We start from the raw sequence: 24,629 nt of genomic DNA, 5'->3' as shown, positions 1-24,629 counted from the left end.
ATTCTGTGAGCGGAACGTTATTAATAAATATTTAATCTTTGCAGAAACGAAAGAATATGTCTATTACAAGATCTTGACTAATAAAAAGAACTAATACATGTATGTGCATCTGATACTTATCGAATTGAAAAATTTAAATTTTTGTCATTTAATCTTGTAAAAGAGACTTTGCTGTCAATTTATTTTGTTTTCAGGTACAGAAATTATACAATTGTTTCAACAAATCGACATGGATTATATTTCATGCTGGTTACATTATAATTTATTTGGAAAGTCAAATGCATAGGAAATCAGATTCCATTGTCGGAAATTGTTTCCACTTTATTGCCTTTGGCATGGCACGCTTTACACATTCATACTGTAAATTAAGTTACTTAACTCTTGTAGTCCAGACGTACACACTTCATATAAATTGTTCTTGTACAATGTATCAATTAATTTATGTACACATTAAATGACTAATAAGGCGGCGGTTGATGCTGATAATGTTGCGGTGGTTGGCTTAAATGTCGTTGCAAATGCGTTACTAATTGGGGTGTCGGCTGTTGTCCACCGGTATTGCCTTGTTGTTGTTGTGCTTGTTGTTGCTGCTGTGCTTGTTGTTGTTGTTGCTGCATCGCAAGCATTTGTTGTCTCATACGTTGTTGATTAATTGCCTGCTGCTGCTGCAATTTAAATAATCGCGATTACATCAAAATTTTCCAATTTTAGGCTTTAATTACGGTCGGGTGTTCATTGAAATTGTACGAAACAATAGATACATTGCTTCCTTTTTCTTACAAGGATATGCAATATCTTACTTGTTGAAATTGTTGATTTTGTTGTAACCCAACGTTGGCAGTGCCTACCCCGGTCACTCCAACCGCGCCAGGTTTTCCACTGGTTTGTCTATATGGTGGAGCTGGCTGATTTTGAACTCCACCTCCCATCGGACCCATCGTGTTCATCGTAACATTCGGAGCCTAAATCAAACAAGAACATATTCAATTATTATTACGTCACTATTGTTGGTATAGCATCCCTTATGCTGTTCAAAACGTACCTGAAGATACGGCGGTCTGGCAGCCCCAGGTTGCATACGTTGTTGTGGCATGTACTCTTGTCCACGTTGCGGTCCCATCATTTGTTGTTGATTAGAGAACATCATGTTCTGTTGTTGATTCATCAAACCCTGTTGTTGCTGTTGCAGTAGTTGTTGCTGTTGTTGTTGTGCCTGTTGTGATGCTTGTTGTTGTTGTTGCTGCTGCTGCGGTTGCTGTTGCGGTATCATTTGTTGACCTCCGTATCCTGCATAGTTTTGATTCATTCCTATACGAAAAATATGTTAAATGCCGAGAATATCGAACTATTAGCTATTCAAGAGGAAAACGTTGCACAAGTTACAGTAAAAAGTTTAGATTTTACAGAAGAAAGTTTAATAGAATTTAGATAGTCTCAATTTGTGATTACCTTGTTGCATTCCAGAGTAGATTCCTTGTTGCTGCGGCTGTTGTTGTTGTTGTTGTTGCTGCTGCTGCTGCTGCGAAGCGAACATCCCTTGTTGCGGATTCATATTAGGAGCTCCATGTTGTGCCCTCAATTGCTGCCTAATGAACTGCTGTCGTTGCATCCCTTGGAATGCTCCTGGTCCACCGACAGGCGTAGCATTTGGTTGCTGCTGGGAACTCATCAATTGGTTGGACGGCGGTAATCGTAAACGCAGCATATGAGAAAGCGCCTGTTTCGATTGATTGTTCATGCCCGGTCTATCGTATCTTTGCCCGACTGGGGTTGGTGGTAGCTGTTGCCCGTATCCGTATTGTTGGGCTGGTGCATGAGTTTGTTGATTCGCGTACCACTGCTGCTGATGCTGTGGTGGTTGACCAGTGAACATTCCAGGTTGTTGGGTGACAGGTACTTGTTGATTTCCAAAGGCCATTTGTTGTAATTGGTTTGGCGCTTGCTATATAATATAATGTAATGTTATGATGGTACTTTGTTGACCAATGAACACCGTTCTTTTTGCATAGCTTTAGACTTTATACTAGATCCTCGACTAAAATTGAAACAACGAAGTATAAATAAACCTGAATTTGTTGTGACACTGGCGCAGTGGGAGTGGCTGGCCCTTTATTCTTTCTGTGCCTTCTGGTCTTCATAGCTTTTCCTTTGCCGTTGGTGACAGCGCTACCGATACCGCTGCTACCAACACTGCCTGTTACTCTCCCAGGAGAATCGATGCTCATGGGTGTATCAGCTTTGCCAGGTTCAGATTCCTTTTTGTCTGGCTCTAAATCTTCTGGGGGTAATGGTGGTGGATCCAAATAGTGGTTAGGTGTTCTGATCTGGCTATGGGTATGATATCGCAAAAGTTTATGGGCGTTCTGGTATGTTAAGGGTTTACGTTCCAATTTCACTGCCCTGAACCAAGCCCAAGATATTGGTGCCGGATTTTTGTGGCCTTCTAATACCTCCCACGCCGACACTCTTTGTGAATCGCAGACTTGCAGACCCTAGTGGATAGTAAATTGAAATGAAATTGAATGAAAAATAAGTCAATCGTGTCAAACTGATACGAACATACCTGTTTTTTATCTATGCTATCGAAGCCAGCTATCTTGTTGCCTTTTGTGTCTGTTAAACAACCAACGGGTTCACAGGTGATAACTTCCATCGTCAGTTTTGGCAACGGTAACAATTGTCTGACGTATCGAATGCTTTGAGAATTTCTATCCCCTAGTTCCTTCTTCAGCTTCTTCATTAAATTCTGATAATGTTTCTTGTTTTCGTCTTTCTCGGACTGAGAGTCAGAAACGAGTGTCGAATGTATAAGAGTAGCCAACATGTCTATGACAGTTGTAAATAATTCGGAATTGTTGCTCAAGTCTATGACACCGTAGCTAACTAACTGAACTAAAAGAATAGCCCAGTCTGTAGTAACGGTGGTATTCCTTTGAATGGTGTCAAAAACGCCACCAACGAGACTGAACCTTAATTGAAGCGCATCCTGCAACACCTCTCTCGACTTCGGATCTTCGGTAGCGAAACTCTTTTCTTCTTTACTGATATTCAGAAATTGCGATAGCTGCGAGTGCAAAGACATCAGCAAACCTTCTCTTTGATCATCTTGTCCTTTCAAACAAGTAAGAACCAACGAAAGAAATGGCTGGTGATTGAAAAGAGACGGTGATTTAGATCTACCTCTTTCACGACCGGCTGTTGTTTTCGACCAATTGCCGGATTCTAATACTTGACCGGCAACTTTAAGAACTCTGCCTTGTACAGCACTCGGTAGTTTCGAAACCAACGGAGCAACTAGCCATATAGATCCAGACCGTTTGTCTGGTTTATTGGATACTGTGTTCAATTGAAACACGTCGATTGCAGCTTTAGCAACCATGTCCAACCATTGTGAAAGATCACTGGATCCAGGTGGAAATTGTTTGTACATAAGCTGCAGATCGAGCCAGGACATTCGCAGACTCCACTGTTCCAAATTCTCCAAGATATTCGTGATGTGAGTTTTTTGGTCGATAAATGCATCGGTAGAGGTTTCCGGATAACAGATCATGTGGAGTAAACTTTGAGCTTGACGAGGAGTTAACATATTGTCCAATAACATATCTGGATGACAAAGTTCCTCGGGATTTTGTAAACATCTCTCTAAAACCCATTCCTGGCTACAAATTTGTCTAAGCACATGTTGTGCGAAATCTGACAATCCTTTAACGTTTTCTGTAGTTATACCAGCACTGCTGCTGGACGACGACATAGCTAAGTCTAGCCCTAAGTCATCGCCACCGCCTAGAATATCGCTAGTACCGAGGATATGACTAATGGATAATTCGTTTGGTCCACCTGTGCTAACACCGACACCAACCCCGACGCTGGCTGGTCCACCGGCTTTGCTCGAATGATTCATCGGCACGTCTGGCTTCTTTGGTGGTTGTTTGCCAGCAGTTGCGTCAGCTACTACGAGTATAGCTTTAAGTACTGCTAAGACCGGACCAACCCTGATGTTATTATGAGCAGCGGCTAACAAGTGTCGGTCGCAACTTAATTTTATACTGTAACCCCTAGAGTTTCCATTGGGTAATGGATGGGGACTCGTGCTCACGGAATACAGAGCTGGCTGAGGGCACTCGACCGTTTTAAACAGTCGCAAGAGCAAGTGACATGTTAGACGTGCTCCGGCTTCGGCTTCCATATCCGCATCTCCGCGGCCCTCGTTGCAGGCTTTAACCAAGGATGGCAGTGCTATATGAACGACAAAATCCTCCAATGAAAAGCAGTGTCTTGCTACAAAGATAAAGTTGACGGTTAAATCAGAAATCAAGTTTTGACCATATAGAATGATTCTAAACTATATACCGATTAAAATTGATGTGAATACAGCGAGTGAATTGTGTATGCTTAAATCTTGTACGTCCACTTGGTTTAGAACGTCGATATAGAAAGCAGAACTGTTCGACGAGCAACAAAGCGCCATGAGAACTCCAAGCCACTCGGCGTTGAGCGCATTGCAGCAAGCAGTCAATTCGGCACAAGTTATTGCGATATCGTTCAGTTTGTCATTGTCAGTTTCGCTGCAAACTGCAACGATCGCGTTGCAAACGAAACTGTAACGATTGGCTGGTGTCTCGTTCAGTTGTCTAGCCCATTGTGGTTCGATCTTTCCGCCACGTTTCGGGCTAGTAAAAACATCTACCATGAATTGTGAATTGTACACGTGACTCGATGTAGTCGGTTGTAACGTGCTGTAAAGAGCAGTTCGAATCTTCGGGTAGGCATTACTGAATGCTTCCACTCCGTGAGGCTTCGTTTTCAATAATGAACAAGACGAATATAAATCGTAGAGATGTGCCAGTACGCATCTTTCGGCTGAACTACAATCGCTGGGATTGGACACGTGTTTTACAATTTTACAAAGTAAATCGAATACAGCAGTTGTTTGTTCCGGAGACACTGAAACGATCAAACAATTATAATGCTGCTTGACCAAATCGAATCTCATGATAATTTCAAAGATATACTTACGTAATAAACAGCAATGGTATCTCCTTAACACACCTACGACATAGAGGCTCAAACTCGTAGTGTAACTTCTAACGAGTTGACTGTTTTTAGCGGTTAATTGCGTCTCAACTTCTGGAAGCTCTTTTAAAATTTGAATACAAACATCTATCAAACCGTATATATTCAAAGCTAGTTCCATTAAATCGAAGAGAAAGGCTACGTGTTCTTGAACCGGCAAATAAGATGAACCGGCTAGCGCAAATGAGTTCAACATTTCGATCACTTGGGTCGCGCACTGCCAGGTCACTACGTGTTGATCAAAGTAACTCAAGTTCTGAAATTTTAATGTGATCGCTTCGAAATTGAATTCGCTGCGGGAATGTTTCTTCACTTTCCCACCTTCCGCGACGTCGATGCTGAATTTCTTTCCGAACAATTTGCACACTTCTTTTGTCATCTTTTTGACAACGTGCCTAGCGTCGTCTCTAACACGGCCTACTCCGTAAAGTAGCACGTGTCGTTGATTGCAATCGTGTTGGCTGCATGTCTCATCCTTCAAACATATCTTTACCATTATCATCCAAGTCATATACGATTTCTAAAGAGGGAGGAGGGCTGATAAAATTACTACCTGTGGTAATGGAAAATGCGTCGTATACAACAAATGTCTACTATGACTGGATGGTATTTTGGAGTCGAGTCCTTCCTGTGTACTGTGTCCAGTTAATGCATCCTCTTTAGGACTATCAGGGGCGTCCATACTATTCTGTTGGTCCTCTTTAATGTGTTGCAATATTTTATCCAAATCATCGTCTATCTTACTGTCGTCGTAATCCATTGTTCTCCCATGATCCGGTACTTCTAACTTTGCTGGTTTTAAATCTATCCCCGGAAACAAGCTATCTTCGTCGATTGGTTCTCGATTACTAGGAGTTCCAGGCTTGCTTGCTGCGGGACCTAATTGAAAGCATTTATTAAGTTGATAAATAAGTCTGAACCCAGTAGCAGCAAGAAATTTGTTCTATACCTTGTATGAGGTCTCCTCTGGAAATGAGAGTGCACATATATGCATCGTGTGAAAATACATCGTGCCTAATTAATTCTGAAAATAAGTGAACCAAATTCGTGAACTGTACTTTTGATTGAGCTGATGTATTATCTAATACCGGGGCGTCCATGTCCAAAAACTTCATAAGCAACGGTTGAAAGATTGGAAGCACGGGTGGATTTCCGTTACTACAAACACTGTCTTTATCATCGTTATCATTCGTTTCACCGGTTACTTCACTCTGTCGCTTTTCGAGCAACTTTGCCACTGCCATTGCTCTATGTTCTCCCCATCGCTCGGCGCTAACAGCCCATTCGCATAAGATTTCAACTACGGCAGAATCTTGTTGAGGATTATACTCTGTTTTTGAGTCGCGCTCATTGGTGTTATCCTTTGGCGGTGACATAAATATTTTAGCGTAAAGCGTGTCTAACGAGTTGGTGGAATCCATTCTATCGAAGCTATGCCTATCCAGAGCATCCAGAGCAGCTAGCACTTTAGTAGTCGTTATCCCCGCGCTGCTTTGCTGCCATTTATCGCAAGACCATTTACCTTCCGCAGCCTGAGATCTTGCTCGAATATTTTCTTGGGCGATTTTCAGTTGTTTTAAAGTTGGATTGGTCGCACTTGCGGGTGGGCATGGCAATGCTGTTGGAGGACAAGATAAATAGTCCAAAGGAGAGCCATTTAATACGGAGGGAGCTTTCCCTTCTCCGACGCTGTTCCATACCAATGCCGTTGGGCATTCTAATGTGATTACCTAATGGATAAGCAATTATAACGAGATTATGTAACTCGAATGTTTCTCCTATAACGAATTTGTTTACCGCCATGAGTATTACCTGTATAATTGTTGATAAACTGTATATTACGTCTCTGTGATGCGGACACAACAAGTAATCGTTAAAAGCAGCGGTTAATGGATTTGGTGTTTGATTAGCAGTGGCAGTGTCTTTTCCACTATTAACATCGTTTTTGTTTATGGACGGACTTTGAGGGTTGCCATTGGTCTCTACATTGCTGCACATGTGCGCTAATTTACGACAACACAAATATGCCAAACGTCTGGCTAATAATTCGGACTGCACAAATTCTTCCAAGTATTGCAATGCCAACGGTAGCAAGAGTTTTAAAATACCATCCTCTGAAGGAGACGATTTAATTTTATCCAGTAATTCTAAAATCCACTGCAATAATTCCTGTCTATCTAGTAAGCCTTCCTCGAACATATATTTTGCTAATTGCACACAATAATGCCACTGTTTCAATGCTAACTTATGCTCCTCGTTCATGGAATTTCCAGGTGCTGTTTGATTATTAGAATTTGGTGTAGTTGGTGGATTATTAGCAACCCCATTGTTATTACTAGTAGTATTGTTAACACTGTTATTACTATTATTATTATTATTGTTGGTACTTCCCGAACTATTACCGTTACAAGAATTGTTTGCAATACCATTGTTACTAGTACTATTCGCTCCATGGATATTTATATAATAATACTCTTGTAGTTTGGAAAGTTGATCTTTTAAAAACTTAATTAGAGTTCCTGTCCATTCTGTGGAAATAAACATAGGAAATAGAAAGGTTCATCGATATTCTACATTATTACATCAATATTATAACATTCTTGTTTCAAATGCACATTAAAGGCTTAAATAGTTAAATAACATAGTTGTGTACCTGTCGTTGGATCAGGCAATTGTCTCTTTTTTATTTTGGCCTCGGAAACAGCTACAGTATAAGCAGAACTAAGTTTAATAAACCAGGCTGCCCTAAGCATCGGAACTTGATATTCGCATAACATCATAAATATCTCTTCTTTCTTATTGAAATTTGGAGCTCTTTTTGCTAGAGCTATTAGCGGTTTGCAACCAGAGAGATCCTTGAACCATGCTTCGATACCATTTTTTGTCCTCGCAGTTACTGGCCAGAAATTATCCTTCGGATTAATCTGTTGTCTTTTTCTACCTGTGTCTGGCATCGTAGAGAGCTCTTCCTTCTTTGCAAGAATCCCATTGAAGTATGCTCCCACTTTAGCGGCAGTGACATTACAATTTCTTGCTGTTCCAAATTCATCAGACAATTGAAGCAATGTGGAGAATCCATGTTTGACGTTTACAGAAGTAAGTTCGTCTTCTTTCTGCTTGGGTTCTTGAGGATACACATCAGGCGGCCCCAGTCTAGGCCGTTTTAGTGGCCGTTTCTCATACAATATTCCCATCATGGTACAAGGAAATTATCAAAATTGATAACCGGCTATCGACATCGTCCGCATATATGATTAAATGAGCTGATTGCAACTTTACGAATTTAGTTCTGTTGCCGTGCATAAGATGTAACCTTCGATAATGACATATTTACAATTGCTTAACACCGTAAACTGTAACGCGACACTGTCAGTACGCTTACGGCACAAAGCATTCTTACAAAGGTGGAAATCTAAACAGCCAAAACCAGTCGAAACCCAAACTCCGCAGTCTTTCCGAGACAATCAATTTGAGGTACGCATGCGCCTATATGTAGGCCCATCGTGAATACAGCCTCAACATTTTCTACACACGTACAACACATCACGGTGTAAGAATAACAGATGGTGGCCCAACGCCATCCTTGTGCCTGTGTTTTTAATGATTCTCCGAAACAATCCCGTATCCTTGCTTTCGTCTTTTATGTATTCCCTAATTTCGGCAAAATTAATGGTTTTAGGCGAATCTACAATAAAGCGGATACAGCGCCAATTGAGCCAGTGGCAAAATGCTCAAACTGTTAGCCAAATTACCGACAGTCGATTTTGGCTAACAGTTTGAGCCTTTTGCCACTGGCTCAATTGGCGCTGTACGGTTATCAAACGGAGCTTCATTTATTCTCCAAAAGAAGCGCCATAGTCGCCACTGACGGTAGACCCCCCCCCCCCCAACAAAGCTATGCCCAATAAAAAGTAATCTATGCTATTGGTTTCCGGAGCTTAGGCTCTGTCCTTTAAGTTTGCTTCAGTTTGCTTTAGATCCATGGTGCCAACCAAATGAAGTTACAATAAAGTTCCTATTGTTCAGATTCTGTAACTACGTAAACGTATACATTTAAAGTGCTAGATAATTAGAGTTCTAACGTTAGATAAAACGAACGAAATCTAATGAAATTTAAGTACAGAAGATTATTCTGAAAAGTTGTAAACAAACACAGATTAATTTATGATTTACCGGGAATAATTATACAGGAATTTTATCTGATGATTTTATCTGATGCAAATAATCTAGGATAATCCAGGATAATCTATGTATTGTGAAACTTCTCTTCATATGAATTGTTTTAATGGCGTTTCATAGTTTCACGGTAATAATAATTGCCATCAACCATATGCACTACAAATAGCAGGTAGAACAGCTATATGAAATTATTATTATCTTTCGTTAGATCTGTTAAACACTTAAGATAAGATACTTTAGTTGTTTCTTTGAGCATACATACATTACATGTATACCTAAAATTGCTGATACATACTGTGTATGTGTATTCTGTTTTCCGTTTCTCTAAAAATGAAAATTTCACAAATATGACCAGTACACGAACCCGTCGTTGTGTATATTTGACTAACTTTACAGCTTAGTTAAGTGCATAAGTGATGAATCGGTAACCTACAAATGAAATACATATTGGAATAATGTTAAACAAAGAAAATAAGAATTATTTTTAAACAATCGCTATGGTGAACATGAGATGAAATATTTCTAACATGATTGTGATGTAACTTGCTGGATTTTGAATGACAGAACAAATATTAAAGAACACTGTAACAGCTTAATGTATAATGTAATTCGTCTTATTTATTGTATTAGGAGAAAAAAATATGGAGAATCGTGAGATCATCTGTATTTCATCGGATGATGAAGATACAGAACAGGTTTGTGCGATTTAGTGCCTTTATACATTGAGCGGTTAAAATTATGACTTATACGTTCAAGTATTATAAAATAAATGTTTTTGTTATTCTATAAAAGCGTGTTTTAATTACTATTACAGGGTGGCTCGAATAAAAGACAACCTGTTATTAAGCAGCTCAAAAATTATTCTATTAAATCTATAAAGACAGAAATTACTTCGCCCGAAAGTGGGGAAATATCTGTTTGTGGACAAAAGAGAAAATTGTTGCAGATAGATGAAGACGATTGTAAAAGTTGTACAAAAATGTCACGACAAGATGACAGTGAGCCTGATGTAGAGGAGGATGCCGCATCTAGCGCAAAGACAAGCGTGTGTCAGAGCGGAGCAGATATTGTAGTGAAACCAAAATTAGTGATTAAAGAAACAAGACCATTTTCTCACATGCAACAAGATATATTTCCTATGTTTATCAGTTTATGCTTACAAAAAGATCGCTCGGATGATATGAAAGTTATAACTAACAAATTAAAGAGAAGATACGAACAGTTAGACCAAGTATCTGCTAATTCGGAAGCTTTCATCGATTTTATAAATGAGAAAAGAAATCACATTATGAAAACTAAAAATCAATTGTACACACATATAGTTGATGTAAATAATGAAATGAAGAAGATGTGTAGCGGAAAATCAACTTTATTATCAAATAATAAAAATACTACCCTTGCAAAGCAGAAACTTTGTAATGATAATTCCGAGTTAGCAAGTTCTGATGATACGCGTACAAATAACATCGATAACACGGTTGTAAACGAGAATAAAGTCGCCAATGACGAAGGGGATCCGAAGGAAAGTACTACACAGAAAAAAATCAAATTGGTACTAAAGACTATGGAGATGTGTGAGAAGCACATAAAAAAGCTAGAAGAAGCAGAAGTAAACTTTGACGATGAAGACAACAGCAATTATATGCGTTTAGAGAGATATAAACATCGAATGGTGGACCTTTATAATAAGTACTGCCAATACACTGGCGAGAATGTTGACGCAGAACGACCATACTTACGGCCAAAACACCTGAGTACAACAGGAATTCAAACAGTAGACCATGCCATTACAAACTTTATTAACTCTAAAGTATCTAAATTGCGCAATCTTAAAAAAGTTGGTACATTTGTAAATGCAGTGATTTTCCCAGATTACAAAGATATTTTAGACTGCGTGGAAAAGTGTAATAAATCAAACAATTTAGAACTAGATGCTAAACAACAACAGCGTATCGGTAAATATATAGATATCTCATTAATTAAATTATAGTTTTAAATTTTTGTTCAGTTGGCATTGCGTTCCTTTTTCAGCTAAAAAGGCGTTCGTTGAGGTGGGAGAATATCTACAACGTTCTCGTCGGAACGATTACTGGGATACGTTTTCCTTGTTTCTTGAAAACCAAGAAGACGATCCAGCCACGAAGGATCCTGAGTTGCAGCAGAAACTGTTACAGAACAAACAGGAGGGTGAACAGCGTTTGACAAACGTATTTAACGAATTTGTAAAGAAACAGGAAGACGTTAAATATGGTATTCTAGATGGTAAAACGTCGTCGAGTGAAGAAGACGAAGAGGAGAGCTTAGAGAACGACGAAGAAGATAATAACAATGACGAAGATGAGGACATTAGCTTAGAAGTCGGAAGTTTAAGTTTAGATAAAAGTAAAAGTAGTTCAGAGAGTGAAATAGAGGAGGATGACAAGGAGAAGGAGATGGAGGTGGAGGTGGAGAATCAAGAAGAAAAGCAAGAGGAAAACAAGGAGCAGGAAGAAGAAACTAAATTAGGAGGAAACAAAGTATTAACGATAGAAAACGATGCGAATGGCAAAGTCGACGTTCATAGCCCTACTGCAACAGGGACAAATGAAGATTGTCAAGCGAACGCCAATGAATTGAAAGACACTGTCGACGACAACGATGTGAAAGCAAGAGATTCGAGCGATGTTACAAACACTCCTGAGTGTACACACGAGTCTGTATCAGGAACAACGGACGGAAACGATGGAACGAAAATATCCAACGACTCGGTTGACGTAGTATCGTGTGTAACGGTAGACGTCCCAATTAATAGAACAAAAGGTTAGTGTTACAAACATCCTAATATCAATGAGAACGAAATAATTTGTCAAAGAAAATGAAGTGAACAATTAGGTTTTGTTATCTGTGTATGTTGTAGAGGATGAAGCTAATAATAAGACTGAAGAATCGACGGATAGTAAACCGTCAGAACAGGAAAAACCATTGTTGCGAGTGCGTTCGTTTGCAAGACATCCAACCACATGGAAAGATGAAACTGAGAAAGCAAAGGAATCAAGTACGGGGAGGAGATCGGAAAATAAGAAATCGGCTTCAGCGGTTAAAAACAACATCGTGGATCTCACGTTGGACACATCGGATGAAAAGGTCGTGGACGTCGACAGCGTAAATGCTGCAAGTAAATCCAAAATGGCACCAACTAAAAAAGATAAAATAAAGAAGATATTGATACCGGCAGGTTCAAGCATAATCAAAATGCAGAATGTTCCCAAACGTTATGGAATATTAAAATCTCAAGGTGTCGTTCCAAACGGCGTAGTGGCATCGCGGAACGGGCAAATAGTGATGTCTCAGCAAAATGTACTGGGTTTAGCTAAGAAACCCACAATAATATCGTTCGTTAGGAAACCCGTCGACCAAGCGCAAAATGCTGTTTTAAAACTTCAAGTAAGACAGAACAGTGAGAAAAATGTACAAATTCAATCTAAAACCACTTCATCGATCGTCACGCACGACCAAACAATTTAGCAATCATCATCGGAGGAACTCAAATATCTGAAACAAAAACTCAGAGCGATTTGTTTAGATCATTGTTATGCGCGTAACGCTATTATGAACTAACGACGGACGATCAACTGACTACATTAACATGTTCGCGACGGGGTGTACATTCTTGTCTGTCATGGGACAGGGACGGGATGAACCACCGGTGGCACACACAGAAATGTCCCATCGGGCGGGATGATTCACCGGTGATACACGCCGATGTCAATCTAATAAAAAGTGATTGTTTTAATTAATTAACAGATTTATTTATGTATTTATATACATAAGAGAACTATTTCTTCTCGTGAACTTGTTCAAAAAATTGTATATATAGAATTTTTCTATAGTAAGCTGGCTGATTGTCGCAATGCCCGGCTATCTGTTTACAAAATTAAGGTTGCTATCCTTTAGTTGCCTTATTGACATTTCTTCAGTTGTTCATAATTTATTAATAATTTTTCTTCTAAACGTATGAATCGGACTCGGTCCACCCGATGGGATCGAGCACAAAGATAGGCCCTCCACACGGTGCGGTCAGCGAATTCAGTCCCCGTCGAGAACGTGTTAAACAAACTTGGTAATTTTATACGGATACTCTGTAAGTTATAAACGGTCAGCAACTGTATAAGTACAAGGATATGTTACACTTAATAAATTTTTTACGAATACCGATACATGATTTTCGTACAATAAATAATACATCTTAATTTATAATATTAATCAACGATTTGTTATGCGCAAGACATAATATTAGCCAGTATGATTTTCGTCAGACAAAATTCTGGCTCGGTGAGTTTCTCCACGATGTTGAAGTGATCGATTTCATCGCGAAGCAATAGATACTGGACGTCATCCACCATCGTGACGAGTTTCTAGAGTAAAACGGAAGGAACATGAGAAACGTTTTCCTGTGAAATCAATAGATGCAGAAGATATCGGTAACCGATTACCTGGGCACATTTGCGTGATTCATTTATGAACTCTGGGGATTCGCGTTCTCCGTCAGTCACGATAACTTTCAATCCTGTAATGGGTCTGTTCTTTGAAGTGTCGAGGTTGACGAAACTATACGCTGAAATTTCCTTTCTAGAATAATAATAATAAGTAATAATCTGAATACAACATGGTTTGTCTCAAAAGTGTCAGTTGGAGATTTTAGCATTGGTAGCGTGTGTTTGCGTATCGTTTAAAACTCAGTATGTACAGTACAGGGAAAAGTTTCACGGAGAGAGCGGGAATTATTTTATGAAAATTTATATGGGCTTGAACGTCTGCAGCTTTAGTTCTGAAGACGAGAAACTTACAGGCCGGATCAAAATTTTGAGTAAGCATTATGATACCCAAGCGGTGTGTTTCGTGATGTTGAAAGGAAAATCAGATTATAACGTAGTTCGTTGCTTGCACAGAGAATTAGGATCTCCGGAAATATTGTATGCGACGATTATTCCATTATACATGTGTGCCTAACTACAGTATCACAAAGATTAAAATCTTGTTGAACAAAGATTTTTACATACAAGATTGATACTGTTCTAGGATTGGGCATAGAAAATTAAGAGAGACGTGACATAGGTAAATATGTTGACGAAAGAGTACATCTATAACCGGTACAACGAGAATTGGCAGCAAATATAAACAGCTACACATGCGAGCGGCATAATCAAACCATGGTCAAAACCTAATACAATATTAATATGTTATCGCTAATTAAACTGGAAATTAAATATGGAAAATTATATTTCAATATTGAATTAATCTATTTATTATATAGACTTCATTCGGTTGACGTATCAAAAATTGCTCTGGAACAATGTGAACAACATTCATTGGACAAACGTAGAATCGGTATAAATTTTCCACACATGTATATAGCGTATGTAATGAACAGATAAATCGAGTGTATCTTAATTTCTACTATAAAATAAATAATATTTAATTAACTGGTCCGATCACGTCGCTCGTCGCGTGCAGCTGTTTGTATTTCCTGCGAATTTCGTTGAACCGAGCATACGACTGTTAAAGAAATAGAGTGTGCAAGTGTGCGGGTGTTTGTAATTTCAAAACGGTGTACTCAAAGAAGTATTATACATACAATAATAATTAAACAAAGACGTATACACGCATCACGATTCATTTAACACCCTAGATTTAGATCATAACAAACCTCGATCTTTTTGGTCAACAAGAAGAAGGAAAAACAAAATATGAAACAGATTAAAAAAGTATAATAAATGTTTGTCGATCTATTTTTATAACAGCTTCCGTGTATTTCTAGGGTTGGTTTTAGTAATAATAATTATTATATTTCGAATAGCTTCCTTTCATTTTTGAGACAAGCCATGCGATTACGGCTATTAAATTTCACAAGATGATCAAGAAACTCACTTCGTAAGCGTCAGGTTGTCGTTGATAGTCGTACCGACCAAAGGGTCGAGGTCATAAATACCCCCAATGAGAACGAGACCTTTTAACAGATTCATGTATTTTTGTTCCAACATTTTATTCAGCCACGTCTCGTCGAATAAAAGACTCACTGCCAAATGTGCACCCGCGCTGTGGCCAACAATCCAAACGCACCTAATCATAGTCATTCATTTGAAAAAAAGAAAATCATTTTAAAAAATTTGATCGAAGTATTCGGTATTCTATTCAAGTATTTCAGTCTGTGACGCACCTGCTTCCATTATTGGATGCTAGTTTCAACATCTCTTCGATCGCCATTTTTATTTCAGATACTATTTCGCCGAGTCTGACTGAAGTAAGTAATTGTAACGTTACGTGTTCTTGTTAACTAACTTGTGAAATAAAGAGTAGTGGAGCAACATGGAATTACCATGGGGGCACAAATCGTAGCCAACAACTACAACTTTGATTCCTTGGGCAACGAAATATGGTACTGCAAACGCTGCCTCGTCCCTGCTACCTTCTTGCCAATATCCACCATGGATGAACACGAGCATAGGAGCATCTGAGATGAACACGAAGCATTGTAATAAGAATAATAAAGTTTGAGCTGAAAGGAAGTTTGTCTGTGCACCTTTGGGTAAATCGGTTCCATACACGTCGTATTTGGCGTTTTTCATCGTTCCGTATTGAATAGCCAGTTCGCAGTTTGTGGTACTACGCGCTTTCTTCGTAACTGTAACAGATTTCTACTTTTACAAAACGGCGTTGCAAAGAAATTGGCATCGTTAACGTTATTTTGTCTGCGTTGAAAACGAAAGTTCTGTCAGCTCGCAATTAATAAGATATACATGCGGGAGACATTATGGTCGACCGTATACGAGTCTATTTCAAAACGAAGTACGTGTATGTTAATAAGGATGGAGTAACGGATTTTGACTTTGACTTTACGCGTTCGTTTCAGTTCAATCACCATCCGCCTTCGTCAATCACCTGTTACAGCGAAATCGTGGAAGTAGGCAAGTAATTCTTCGTGCCCGAATCTTATGCTCCATCTGCTCGGCGTGTACTTCACCTCGTGTTCCTGCGCACAGATCTCCATAGATCAATTTCGGATGTGACGAGCCAGCGAATAATTGGATTAACCGGGTGCAGAATCTACGTACCGAAATGGACATCTTCGATCGACGGTAGCCACGTATTTCGACGATAATTCTATTATGATAAGGCTTCGATGACGCTGTCGTTGTCGCTGCCTCTGCCTCTGTCCGATACTTTTTATCTTCGATAAAAGATGCACTGATTGCGAAACTTGGCGATACTTCGGGTCTCGACTTCACGGAATTTCCCCTGGAAGTTTAAAACAAAAGAAATAAAAGAAATCGTAGCACGTCGGGCCGTTTCTATCAAATTCTCCAAATTCCGTAATCCGTCCATTGGAAATGTCAAAAGTATTTCTCAGATAGATCGAGCCACTGTAACACTCGCTTACCGTGCGTTACATGTGCAGTCGGCACACGCGGCGTACAACTGAGATCGCAACCACAGCGGAGGGACCGACGACGGATAGCCGTGCGAGTACGTCGACTAAACTAGTCCGATTTTTTAAAATATGTTCGCGTTCGCGCGCGTTCGCGCGCGCGCGCGCGCGCGCGCGTGCTCTCCTCGATCGAACTCCTATCGCTTTGACAAATAAATCTGGGTTTCTGCATTCGTGACCAACAATCGAATTGGTGAAACACGAAACAGTGAAGTTATTCGAATGAAACTACATTGTTACATTGTTTTCGACTTATTCGTCTTACTAATCTTCGTGTCAATAACCGGGTACCCTATTTCACATATTTTTTATTCCCTGTAAAATATTTCAATATTAAACCGGGAACCATAGAGTGGATCTGGTTTTAAGAACCGCAACGAGTAAGCGCTCGAATAATAAAATTGACGAATCTGCTATGCCGAATCTGCTTACCGAGATTAGATAATTTCGTCTCGGGGCGTACGAGTCTTTGTTATCTTTGGTGAATCGTTACACCGTATTACCGTTATAAATACACAGCATACAAAGTTACATAACCATGGTTACGTAACACCGTGTAATCGTTAACGATACTGCACGTCGAATGTTTCTGTAAACAATTAACCCTCGGATGGTTCCTTGACCTATCGAATAAGTTAGCTTTACTCGCGTGAACCGGTGATAAGAGAATCGACTGGGTAGTTTTGTCGACATTCGTTAAAACGAATTTTTTTCGGCGAAAAGATGGCACACCTTGCGTTTGTTTCATATTTTCCATTCTATCGGAAACCAAATTATCGACTCCGAACGCGGCGAATGTAACGCGTAAACATCGTAGATAAAACGAGTACAGAGACCAAAACGATAACTAATAGTTATCGTTAAGTATCGTGGAAGATAGTTTATAAAGGGCATGCTAGTAGCGCTGCAAATTCATTGAGAAAGGAAAACGCAAGAAAAACCACCAACGTTGTAAACCTTTTGCTTTTTCGAAGGTGACTACTAGTGGTGCTAACAGTGGTAATAATCAAAATTGATGATTTCTCAACAACTCTGGTTTCGTTTTTGGATCCGAAAATCGATCTGTGGTAAAAAAGAACGATTAGAAAAATTTAAGGATTTTATTAACCATCGTTCTGTACAACATGGACACGAACAATTTTTATTTTGCATAGAAATACGCGGTGTAATTATTAGTCGCACGATCTTTACACCATTCATTAAATCGTTATCGTTGATATGTCCAGAATAACCGTTCAGTTTATACGATAAATATAGGTCGAGACGATAGATCATCGCATTTGCAGATGACTAGGAATATGCAAACTGGAACACGAGGCGTTAGCAATGACATCGAAGTTGAAGCAATCAGCGATTAATGTTGCGATAGGTAATATTGCAAGATACAGGCGAATAGAAGCTATTAATAGTTGACGCATCCTCGCCGGCGGCGAACGATGTAAACCGAAATTAGCTCCGGATGACCGGAAATGCGAGGCAATGTTCATTAGTCGGCATCATTTCCCTTCGAAGGTTGAGCCTCGAAAGAGAGAGGGATCGTGTAAACGATTGCCGTTTACTAACAAATGTTTTAAACTCGTCGCGGAGACACGGCAAGTTTTCGCGTTCCGACGAGTAAGCTCGTTCTGTGAACAACGAAGAAAATGGCGCGGCGAGGGTTTAACGGGGTCGGGAATCTCGGAAAACGACCGTGGCGTTGAAGCACAAAGAGTCGAAGGACATTTTTCTACGTCGATCGAAATAAAGTCGACCGAGGCGAAGTCGAGTCCCGAGCGAGGAGCAAAAGATGAAATATATCTGTTGAAAATATACACAGGCCATCGCACGTTCACGAAGAACGTAGCGAGAATAGGCTACAAGGGTCGAAGAGATTGAAAACCAGAAAAACCGGTCCCCTCCTTTTGGCCCCACTCTTCCGTAACGCTCGCCACTCTCTCTCTCTCTCTCTCTCTCTCTCTCTCTCTCTCTCTCTCTCTCTCTCTCTCTCCCTCTCCCTCTCCCTCTCCATCTCTCTGCACTCTACACGGAGAAAAGTCACAGGTAGGGCCCCGTAGCAGCTGATGTATCGAGTATCGTGCCACGTCGACGCGATGCGACGCGACGCGACGCCTACTCGAGCCCGCAGACCACAGGTAAGGTAAGAGGTAAGAGGTAAGAGGAACCTTTTCCAGTCAAAAATCCGTTGCCTCGCGCCGCGTCGATTCAAACAAGATACTTTTCGACAGAGTCGAGAGCGATTCGAAGGGAAATTAGTATCATACTTCCGCAGTTAATTCTAGTTCGATCCGAACCCGAATTTTTGTATTCTTAATTTTATAATATACGATCGCTCCAAATATCAATTTGTAGTCAGAAATAAAATGTGATTATGTTTGCCGTTTCCCTATGTGCAGATATTTAAATAAACGTATTGCTTGTAGAACGGGCAATTTTTCGGCTGGCGAAGCAACTAACAAGACTACATTGTACCTACTTTCGTTTGGTCGCCTCAAGCCTTCGAGAGGTCGAACGTTGATGCATCGACGAATCTACACCTACACAGTAGGTCTCGTTCGAGAAGTTACAAACGCCTATCTCGATTAGGAGAATAACAACATCTTTAATCTTTTACGGTGCAAAGAGAAAAACGAGTAACTATTATTGCAAGACGCAGCATCGAATCTAGCTCGGCGTAGAATCGCAAGCAGAATTTTTCGTAGAAATCGGCGTGTGGGTAGAAACGGCTTGGAAACTCGGGTCAAATAACGGCCGGCCATTGGCATTCGAGGACCGAGGTCCGAGGGCCGAGGGCCGAGGGTTAACGGATGATCGGCCAGCCCGTTTCCAGCATGGTTTCCGGTTGGACGTGTAAAGACTCAATTATACCGGCGATGAAACCGCAACGGAGCTCGATAACCGACAGCGTCGGTATCGGTATCGGTATCGGTATCGGTATCGGTATCGCTATCGGGATCGGTATCGGGATCGGGATCGGGATCGGTACTGGTATCGGTATCGGGGGACCAGATTTTGCCGATTTCGTCGAGTTTCCTGCGGTCCAGCATCTCCTTCACCGGTCGCCTCGATGGTCCTTCTCAGTTTACGCATCTCGCAACTGGTTTCCGAGCGCATACTGGGTTAATTTATTTGACCCACCGACTACGCTCGCCTCCAATTAGTTTCCACGGACATTAAATAGGTATCCTTTTATGCGCGTACTGCCCTCGGCGAAATTCAGGATCGCGCTCGAATATCGACGCTATTAATAGCGCAATCATTCCCCCGCGTATCCACGGCGATTTTCTATAGTCATCTCTGCATGGTAGGCGTGAAACGCGTTACCATCGAGTCGCCGGAGATATTCCCACGAGTATTCGCATTCCTTTCCCGACCCGCTCGAAACCGTGCTTAAACTTGGTCCTTCGGCCGCTCGGCTGGACTGGAGAAAGTGCTGCCGAAACCCGTGTGCGCGCTGCCTATTAATAATATACATACGCGTCTCGATCCTTCCCGGGTATGTACATACGTATTTCGAATTTATCGATACTTTCGATTTGTCACGTATCGACGTTATTCGATCGACGAATATAGTATATTGTACACATTCGATTAGATTTCCATCGAGCTGAAAGCAGGAGCGAGCAAAGACCAGAGCCGACTCGTGCGAGGATTTTTCTATCGGTTCTTCGGGTCCGATGCGCCGCCGCCGGACTGGATCGGGCCGGGGCACAGCACACGGACGCGTGCACACGCGCGCGCACCTCGGGGGAGATACGGTCTTACTATTTTCGTTGGACGAAATACCCTGGCTGTCGAACCTGTTTCCACCTACCTGTTCAGTCTTGCCTTTGAACAGTGTGAACAGTCCCTAAAGGTATGCATACCGATACTGTGAATACGTTTCTCGGGAGAAACGTGAGTAAGCGACAGCGTTAGTCGGGGACTAGTCTGCTTCGCAATAACTTTGGCGCGGGAAATGCCACGAACGATAGCAGATAGGCGCACATCCGATTGTGGCTAGATACCGACAAATCGAACACTCGAACGCATCGAAATCGATAGTCATGCATGCGATTGCAACGATTGTTTCGTAGAGGTTTCGCTCTTATCTTGGCCGTCTTTCGTTTTTACATCGATTCGCGCTTTCTCGCCACGCGTGTTAGCACCTGTTCCAAGTAGCAATTGGAATAGCAATGTGACACATAGGATGGTATCCTCCATACGAAATACTATAAATTGGTCGAGTTTAGAACTCGGTAGTTTCACCGTCAACGATTATTCTGTAGGATAATGCGGCTGTCATAGATATCTAATGGAAAGATGGAGCAATCGGCGGCGAATCAACGTCGATTGACTAACGACTATTAGGTCATCTTAGGTTGCTACTGATCAATTCGATTATCGTTGGTAGAGTATTCCTTTGTTACGAGTATTATGGGGAAAAAGAATATGCTACTGGTAGCAAAACATCTTCTTCGCTACGGCGGAACAGAGCAACGGCATTGGATCGCAGCTTATCTCGCGTCTTTAGCGTTCGAGTTATCTTATCCGACGTGATAGAGCAAATTAAAGTAAATTAAAAACGTTTGCTAATCGAGTGGTAACAAGAGTAATGTGGTACCGCGACTTCTTTAGTCGATTATTTAACGATGTTTTTGAAACTCGGTGTACGGAGCACCGAAACCAACTATGTATATCGATAATCAATCGTTCGATCGATCGTGCATAAACTAGCCAAGCGTATCGTATTATAAATAGTATGTATTCCGAGTGAAAAATCAAATGTCTCCTCGAGTTTGATCGAAAATGCGTTTAAACTCCAGCATTGCGCAATTGCTCGCATTTACTCGAACCGATTAGTGTTAATTAGAACCGTGCCGTGTCTTCGAGGCCATTAAACGCATTCCGCTTTACCATTCTCTATTCCACCAAACAAATTTCGTTAATTACGAAACTCAGCGACGTCCGTACATTTTCAGAGATGCAACGCGACACGTTGATCTCGCCAATTTCTAACTTTTAATCCCCGATTTTCTAGTTTTTTATCAATGCGCGGTGCGACGATTGCACCGATACTTCCAAATAATTCCAAATGTTATCTAACCTCGAATCGAACGATTCTTCTGTGTGACAAATTTAAAAAATCGAACCTTGGTGGTACTGGGGCAACAATTTTTCGAATGCAGAGAGAGGGAGAGGGAGAGAGAGAGAGGGGGGGGGGGGGGGATTGCTTTAAAAAGAGCGTGATTAGCAGATATCGACATTGTTCAACGAATTAGAAATTGGTCGAAAAAAATTGTTTACGATCCTGCCAGGATTCGAACCTGGAATCTTCTGATCCGTAGTCAGACGCGTTATCCGTTGCGCCACAGGACCAAACTTGGAGTAATATTTCCTAAGTTTCTATGAAGTGGGCCAATAAGGAACGTTCGCATCGTTCATGGTTTTACAATTTGTGTTCGATAATGCTTAAAACTCGTTCGGAGTTGTCCCGATGAGAACAAATAATCTGTGCTTTACGGTAGCGGAAAACGATTTGTTAATCTACTCAACCTTGTTAGCATCGTCCGACCAACGACGATAAGTATCGACTAATTATACCAATTTTTCTTACACAATGATTCGCTGTAATGGATTCGCAATTAACGAATCAAACCTTCGGCTTAAAACTACATTATCGTTCATGGGATAGAATGACTCAATACCTGTGACTCATTGCTGTAAACAGATTTCGCCGAGTCTCCATCTTCGAAACGAAATGAAATTTTCGGACACTGACGGAAGAAAAATTTCGTATTTTTACATTTGCTGCATTTCGTTCAACTAATCGCTTAATAGCGACATAAATAGGACTTTGGAAACGATTACGACAAACTAGCGGTCAAATTGACAACGATTTTAAATCTAAAAAACGATCGAACTAAGCGATTTTTATTTTTCGGGAAAACTACCGACGACTCGAGATCGTTTCTCTGTACACCCCAATGGATATACGTTCTCAAATTGTTTGAAAATATGTTTGAATTTACATTTATCTAGTTTGTTCGATCAAAAGGTGAATCATCTTCTCAAAGTTAAATAATTCACGTTCGAGTTGGACTGGCTTGCAAAGGAAACGTAAAGACTTGAACGACCTCTGGCATTTGGAAGAAAAATGGCATAACGCGAGACGGATAAGATAACGCGACTGTCTAAAAAAAATCTTTTTGTTAGAAAGTTCGCTCACAGAAATCCAAAGACGCGCAAGTCGGTGTTATCGATCGTAAGCGACGAGAACGTATCATCGAGGATCCAATCAACTTCCTGATAAATGAGCGAAGGATAGGTGATAGAAGCCTTATCTTCTCACGTTACATACTTTTGAGAAATAGGTGATTCCATTTAAACGAACGGTGGTGATGTTCCATCACCGACAGATTTAGACAATTTGAAACGACGATATCTGAAATATTATTCTGAATAACGCGTCATTTATTCTCGGAGATTATTACGATAATCTAATTGCAAGATAAAAAGATCAATCTGATTTCTCCAAATCATTTTCTACATAAATAATCCATTAATGGACAATGCTGTTCAGTTATAGAGATACAGTTATTTCTTGTTTTCATTTCGAATGAAATCCGGTTTGCGAATGGGTGTTCGCGCGGTCCGGACGAAATTGAAGGTACTGATCGTTTTAATTAGAATGCAACGTCAGATAACTGTCTATCAATAACGAGAGCGTGTTAAGGATACGGAGAGACGGAGACGGGCTCCTCCTCGGACTCGGATTCGGATGACGATGCTTGCTCGCGATGATCCATCTAGCGTGGCAGATGCGTCGCGTCGCGTCGCGTCGCGCCTCGTCGTGATACCCGTAATAATACTTGGCCCCGGTAATCCAACACTCGCGGACGCGTCGGGTTTCTAAATTCGTGGGGATCGCGCAAGAATCGTTGAAAAGTTTAAACTTTGGTTAAGGTTTCGACCGTACTAACCAACGGAACGACGATAATAATTAAGATCGATAGGAGGCAGCAATTATTTATCAGCGTCGATTGCTGCTCACCGTGATGTCGACCTAGAACGGTGTTGAATTTCAAACCTGAAACCGATACGTATAGCTCGGCATTTCTAACACGAAACCTGTTGACTCGACGATATTGGGCTTCGTTTCGTACAACCTAAATACTTCATTCCGATACTCGTCAAATTATTGTCTCATTTTCCGGTTGCGACGTTCGGGTTAATTCAACGATTGGGCTACGAGTTTTCTCGTTCGATTATTAATTTCATAAGAAATTCAACCGAGTTTCAGATGGAATAAACAGCACAGCGGAAATCGAGAGTAACGCGATTTCTGTTTAGAATGCAATAAACGCGACAGAAGAGCATTCCTCTGATCACGGTGATGACCGTTTGTTCGTACAACGAAAAATGAATTCCGGTACTCGGCCATGACAGGTTAAACGATGCAAGATGACAGTCCGTTCGAACGGTTTACGTAGACTAGCGAAAGCGTAAACTATAGTTACCAGTCGTAAAAGTCGTTGTCCTGTCGTCGTCACCAACAAACGATCGTGTTCGAATGGGAACGATTCGCCGGATGGATAGGTTAAATATCTCGAAACGATCCGAAACCCTGTAAACGGTCGGACCAAAAGATCGGGAGAAGCTGAAATTCGGAATAAGTCGGGACGCGTACATACCTATTCGCCGGATTTTTTGTCGAAAATCACGTAACATGAAATTGTAAGATTGTTTGCGAGAGGATCGAGGATCTTTCGGTCGGGCACTAAGCGCGCATGCGTACCGAACCGAACGGATGAACCTGAACCGACGGTTGCCGAGCATCGACGAGGAGCAGCGGACCGAGTTGCCAGCGATCCGTTGCCGTTGCCGTTGCCGCTGCCGCCTGTCGTTGCCGTTGCCGTTGCCGGTGACGAAAAGT

At 40.9% G+C, this 24,629-nt stretch overlaps 3 protein-coding genes and 1 non-coding gene across 9 annotated transcripts in view; 1 reads left to right on the top strand and 3 right to left on the bottom strand.

Annotated features, from left to right (window-relative positions):
- Window positions 1–164: 164 nt before the first annotated feature.
- Window positions 165–8,670, bottom strand: Kto (mediator complex subunit kohtalo). Its single transcript, XM_078182878.1, has 12 exons — window positions 7,727–8,670; window positions 6,886–7,601; window positions 6,023–6,803; window positions 5,627–5,952; window positions 5,017–5,548; window positions 4,351–4,944; window positions 2,564–4,278; window positions 2,067–2,492; window positions 1,450–1,942; window positions 1,043–1,308; window positions 801–962; window positions 165–665 (listed from the first exon to the last, which is right to left on the bottom strand). Exons 1-12 carry the CDS (start codon window positions 8,268–8,270, stop codon window positions 459–461), a joined length of 6,762 nt encoding a protein of 2,253 aa, XP_078039004.1. The 5' UTR covers window positions 8,271–8,670; the 3' UTR covers window positions 165–458.
- Window positions 8,671–9,248: 578 nt separating this feature from the next.
- Window positions 9,249–13,448, top strand: Daxx (Daxx-like protein). Of its 3 annotated transcripts, none has more exons than XM_078183210.1 (5): window positions 9,249–9,421; window positions 9,883–9,947; window positions 10,067–11,207; window positions 11,284–12,051; window positions 12,149–13,448. In XM_078183210.1, the coding sequence occupies exons 2-5, from the start codon at window positions 9,894–9,896 to the stop codon at window positions 12,754–12,756; spliced, it is 2,571 nt and encodes an 856-aa protein (XP_078039336.1). In that variant the 5' UTR covers window positions 9,249–9,421; window positions 9,883–9,893; the 3' UTR covers window positions 12,757–13,448. The 3 variants fall into 3 exon arrangements, with proteins under 3 accessions (XP_078039336.1, XP_078039337.1, XP_078039335.1); XM_078183211.1 differs by lacking the exon at window positions 9,249–9,421 and having other exon boundaries at window positions 9,445–9,947; window positions 12,149–12,375; window positions 12,467–12,605; XM_078183209.1 differs by lacking the exon at window positions 9,249–9,421 and having other exon boundaries at window positions 9,448–9,947.
- The window catches only part of Kfase (kynurenine formamidase), a 114,440-nt gene continuing 101,103 nt past the window's right edge, over window positions 11,293–24,629 (bottom strand). Inside the window, exons 1-9 of one of the 4 annotated variants that reach the window (XM_078183217.1) lie at window positions 24,214–24,336; window positions 16,344–16,527; window positions 16,171–16,261; window positions 15,812–15,913; window positions 15,608–15,742; window positions 15,449–15,527; window positions 15,160–15,351; window positions 13,725–13,860; window positions 11,293–13,646 (exon numbers count right to left, since the gene is read on the bottom strand). In XM_078183217.1, the coding sequence (XP_078039343.1) occupies window positions 13,506–13,646; window positions 13,725–13,860; window positions 15,160–15,351; window positions 15,449–15,527; window positions 15,608–15,742; window positions 15,812–15,913; window positions 16,171–16,261; window positions 16,344–16,355 (888 nt within the window). In that variant the 5' untranslated portion in view covers window positions 16,356–16,527; window positions 24,214–24,336 and the 3' untranslated portion in view covers window positions 11,293–13,505. Of the gene's footprint in view, window positions 13,647–13,724; window positions 13,861–15,159; window positions 15,352–15,448; window positions 15,528–15,607; window positions 15,743–15,811; window positions 15,914–16,170; window positions 16,262–16,343; window positions 16,528–16,669; window positions 16,761–24,213; window positions 24,337–24,629 lie in introns of those variants that run through there. The other 3 variants (XM_078183215.1, XM_078183216.1, XM_078183218.1) reach the window with 3 other exon arrangements.
- Trnar-acg (transfer RNA arginine (anticodon ACG)) lies at window positions 22,000–22,072 on the bottom strand. Its single transcript has one exon. It is a non-coding gene; the product is annotated as a tRNA-Arg (tRNA).

Source organism: Augochlora pura, chromosome 6, assembly GCF_028453695.1.
Source record: "Augochlora pura isolate Apur16 chromosome 6, APUR_v2.2.1, whole genome shotgun sequence".
NCBI lineage: Eukaryota > Metazoa > Arthropoda > Insecta > Hymenoptera > Halictidae > Augochlora > Augochlora pura.
This window is presented reverse-complemented; position numbering and strand designations above follow the sequence as displayed.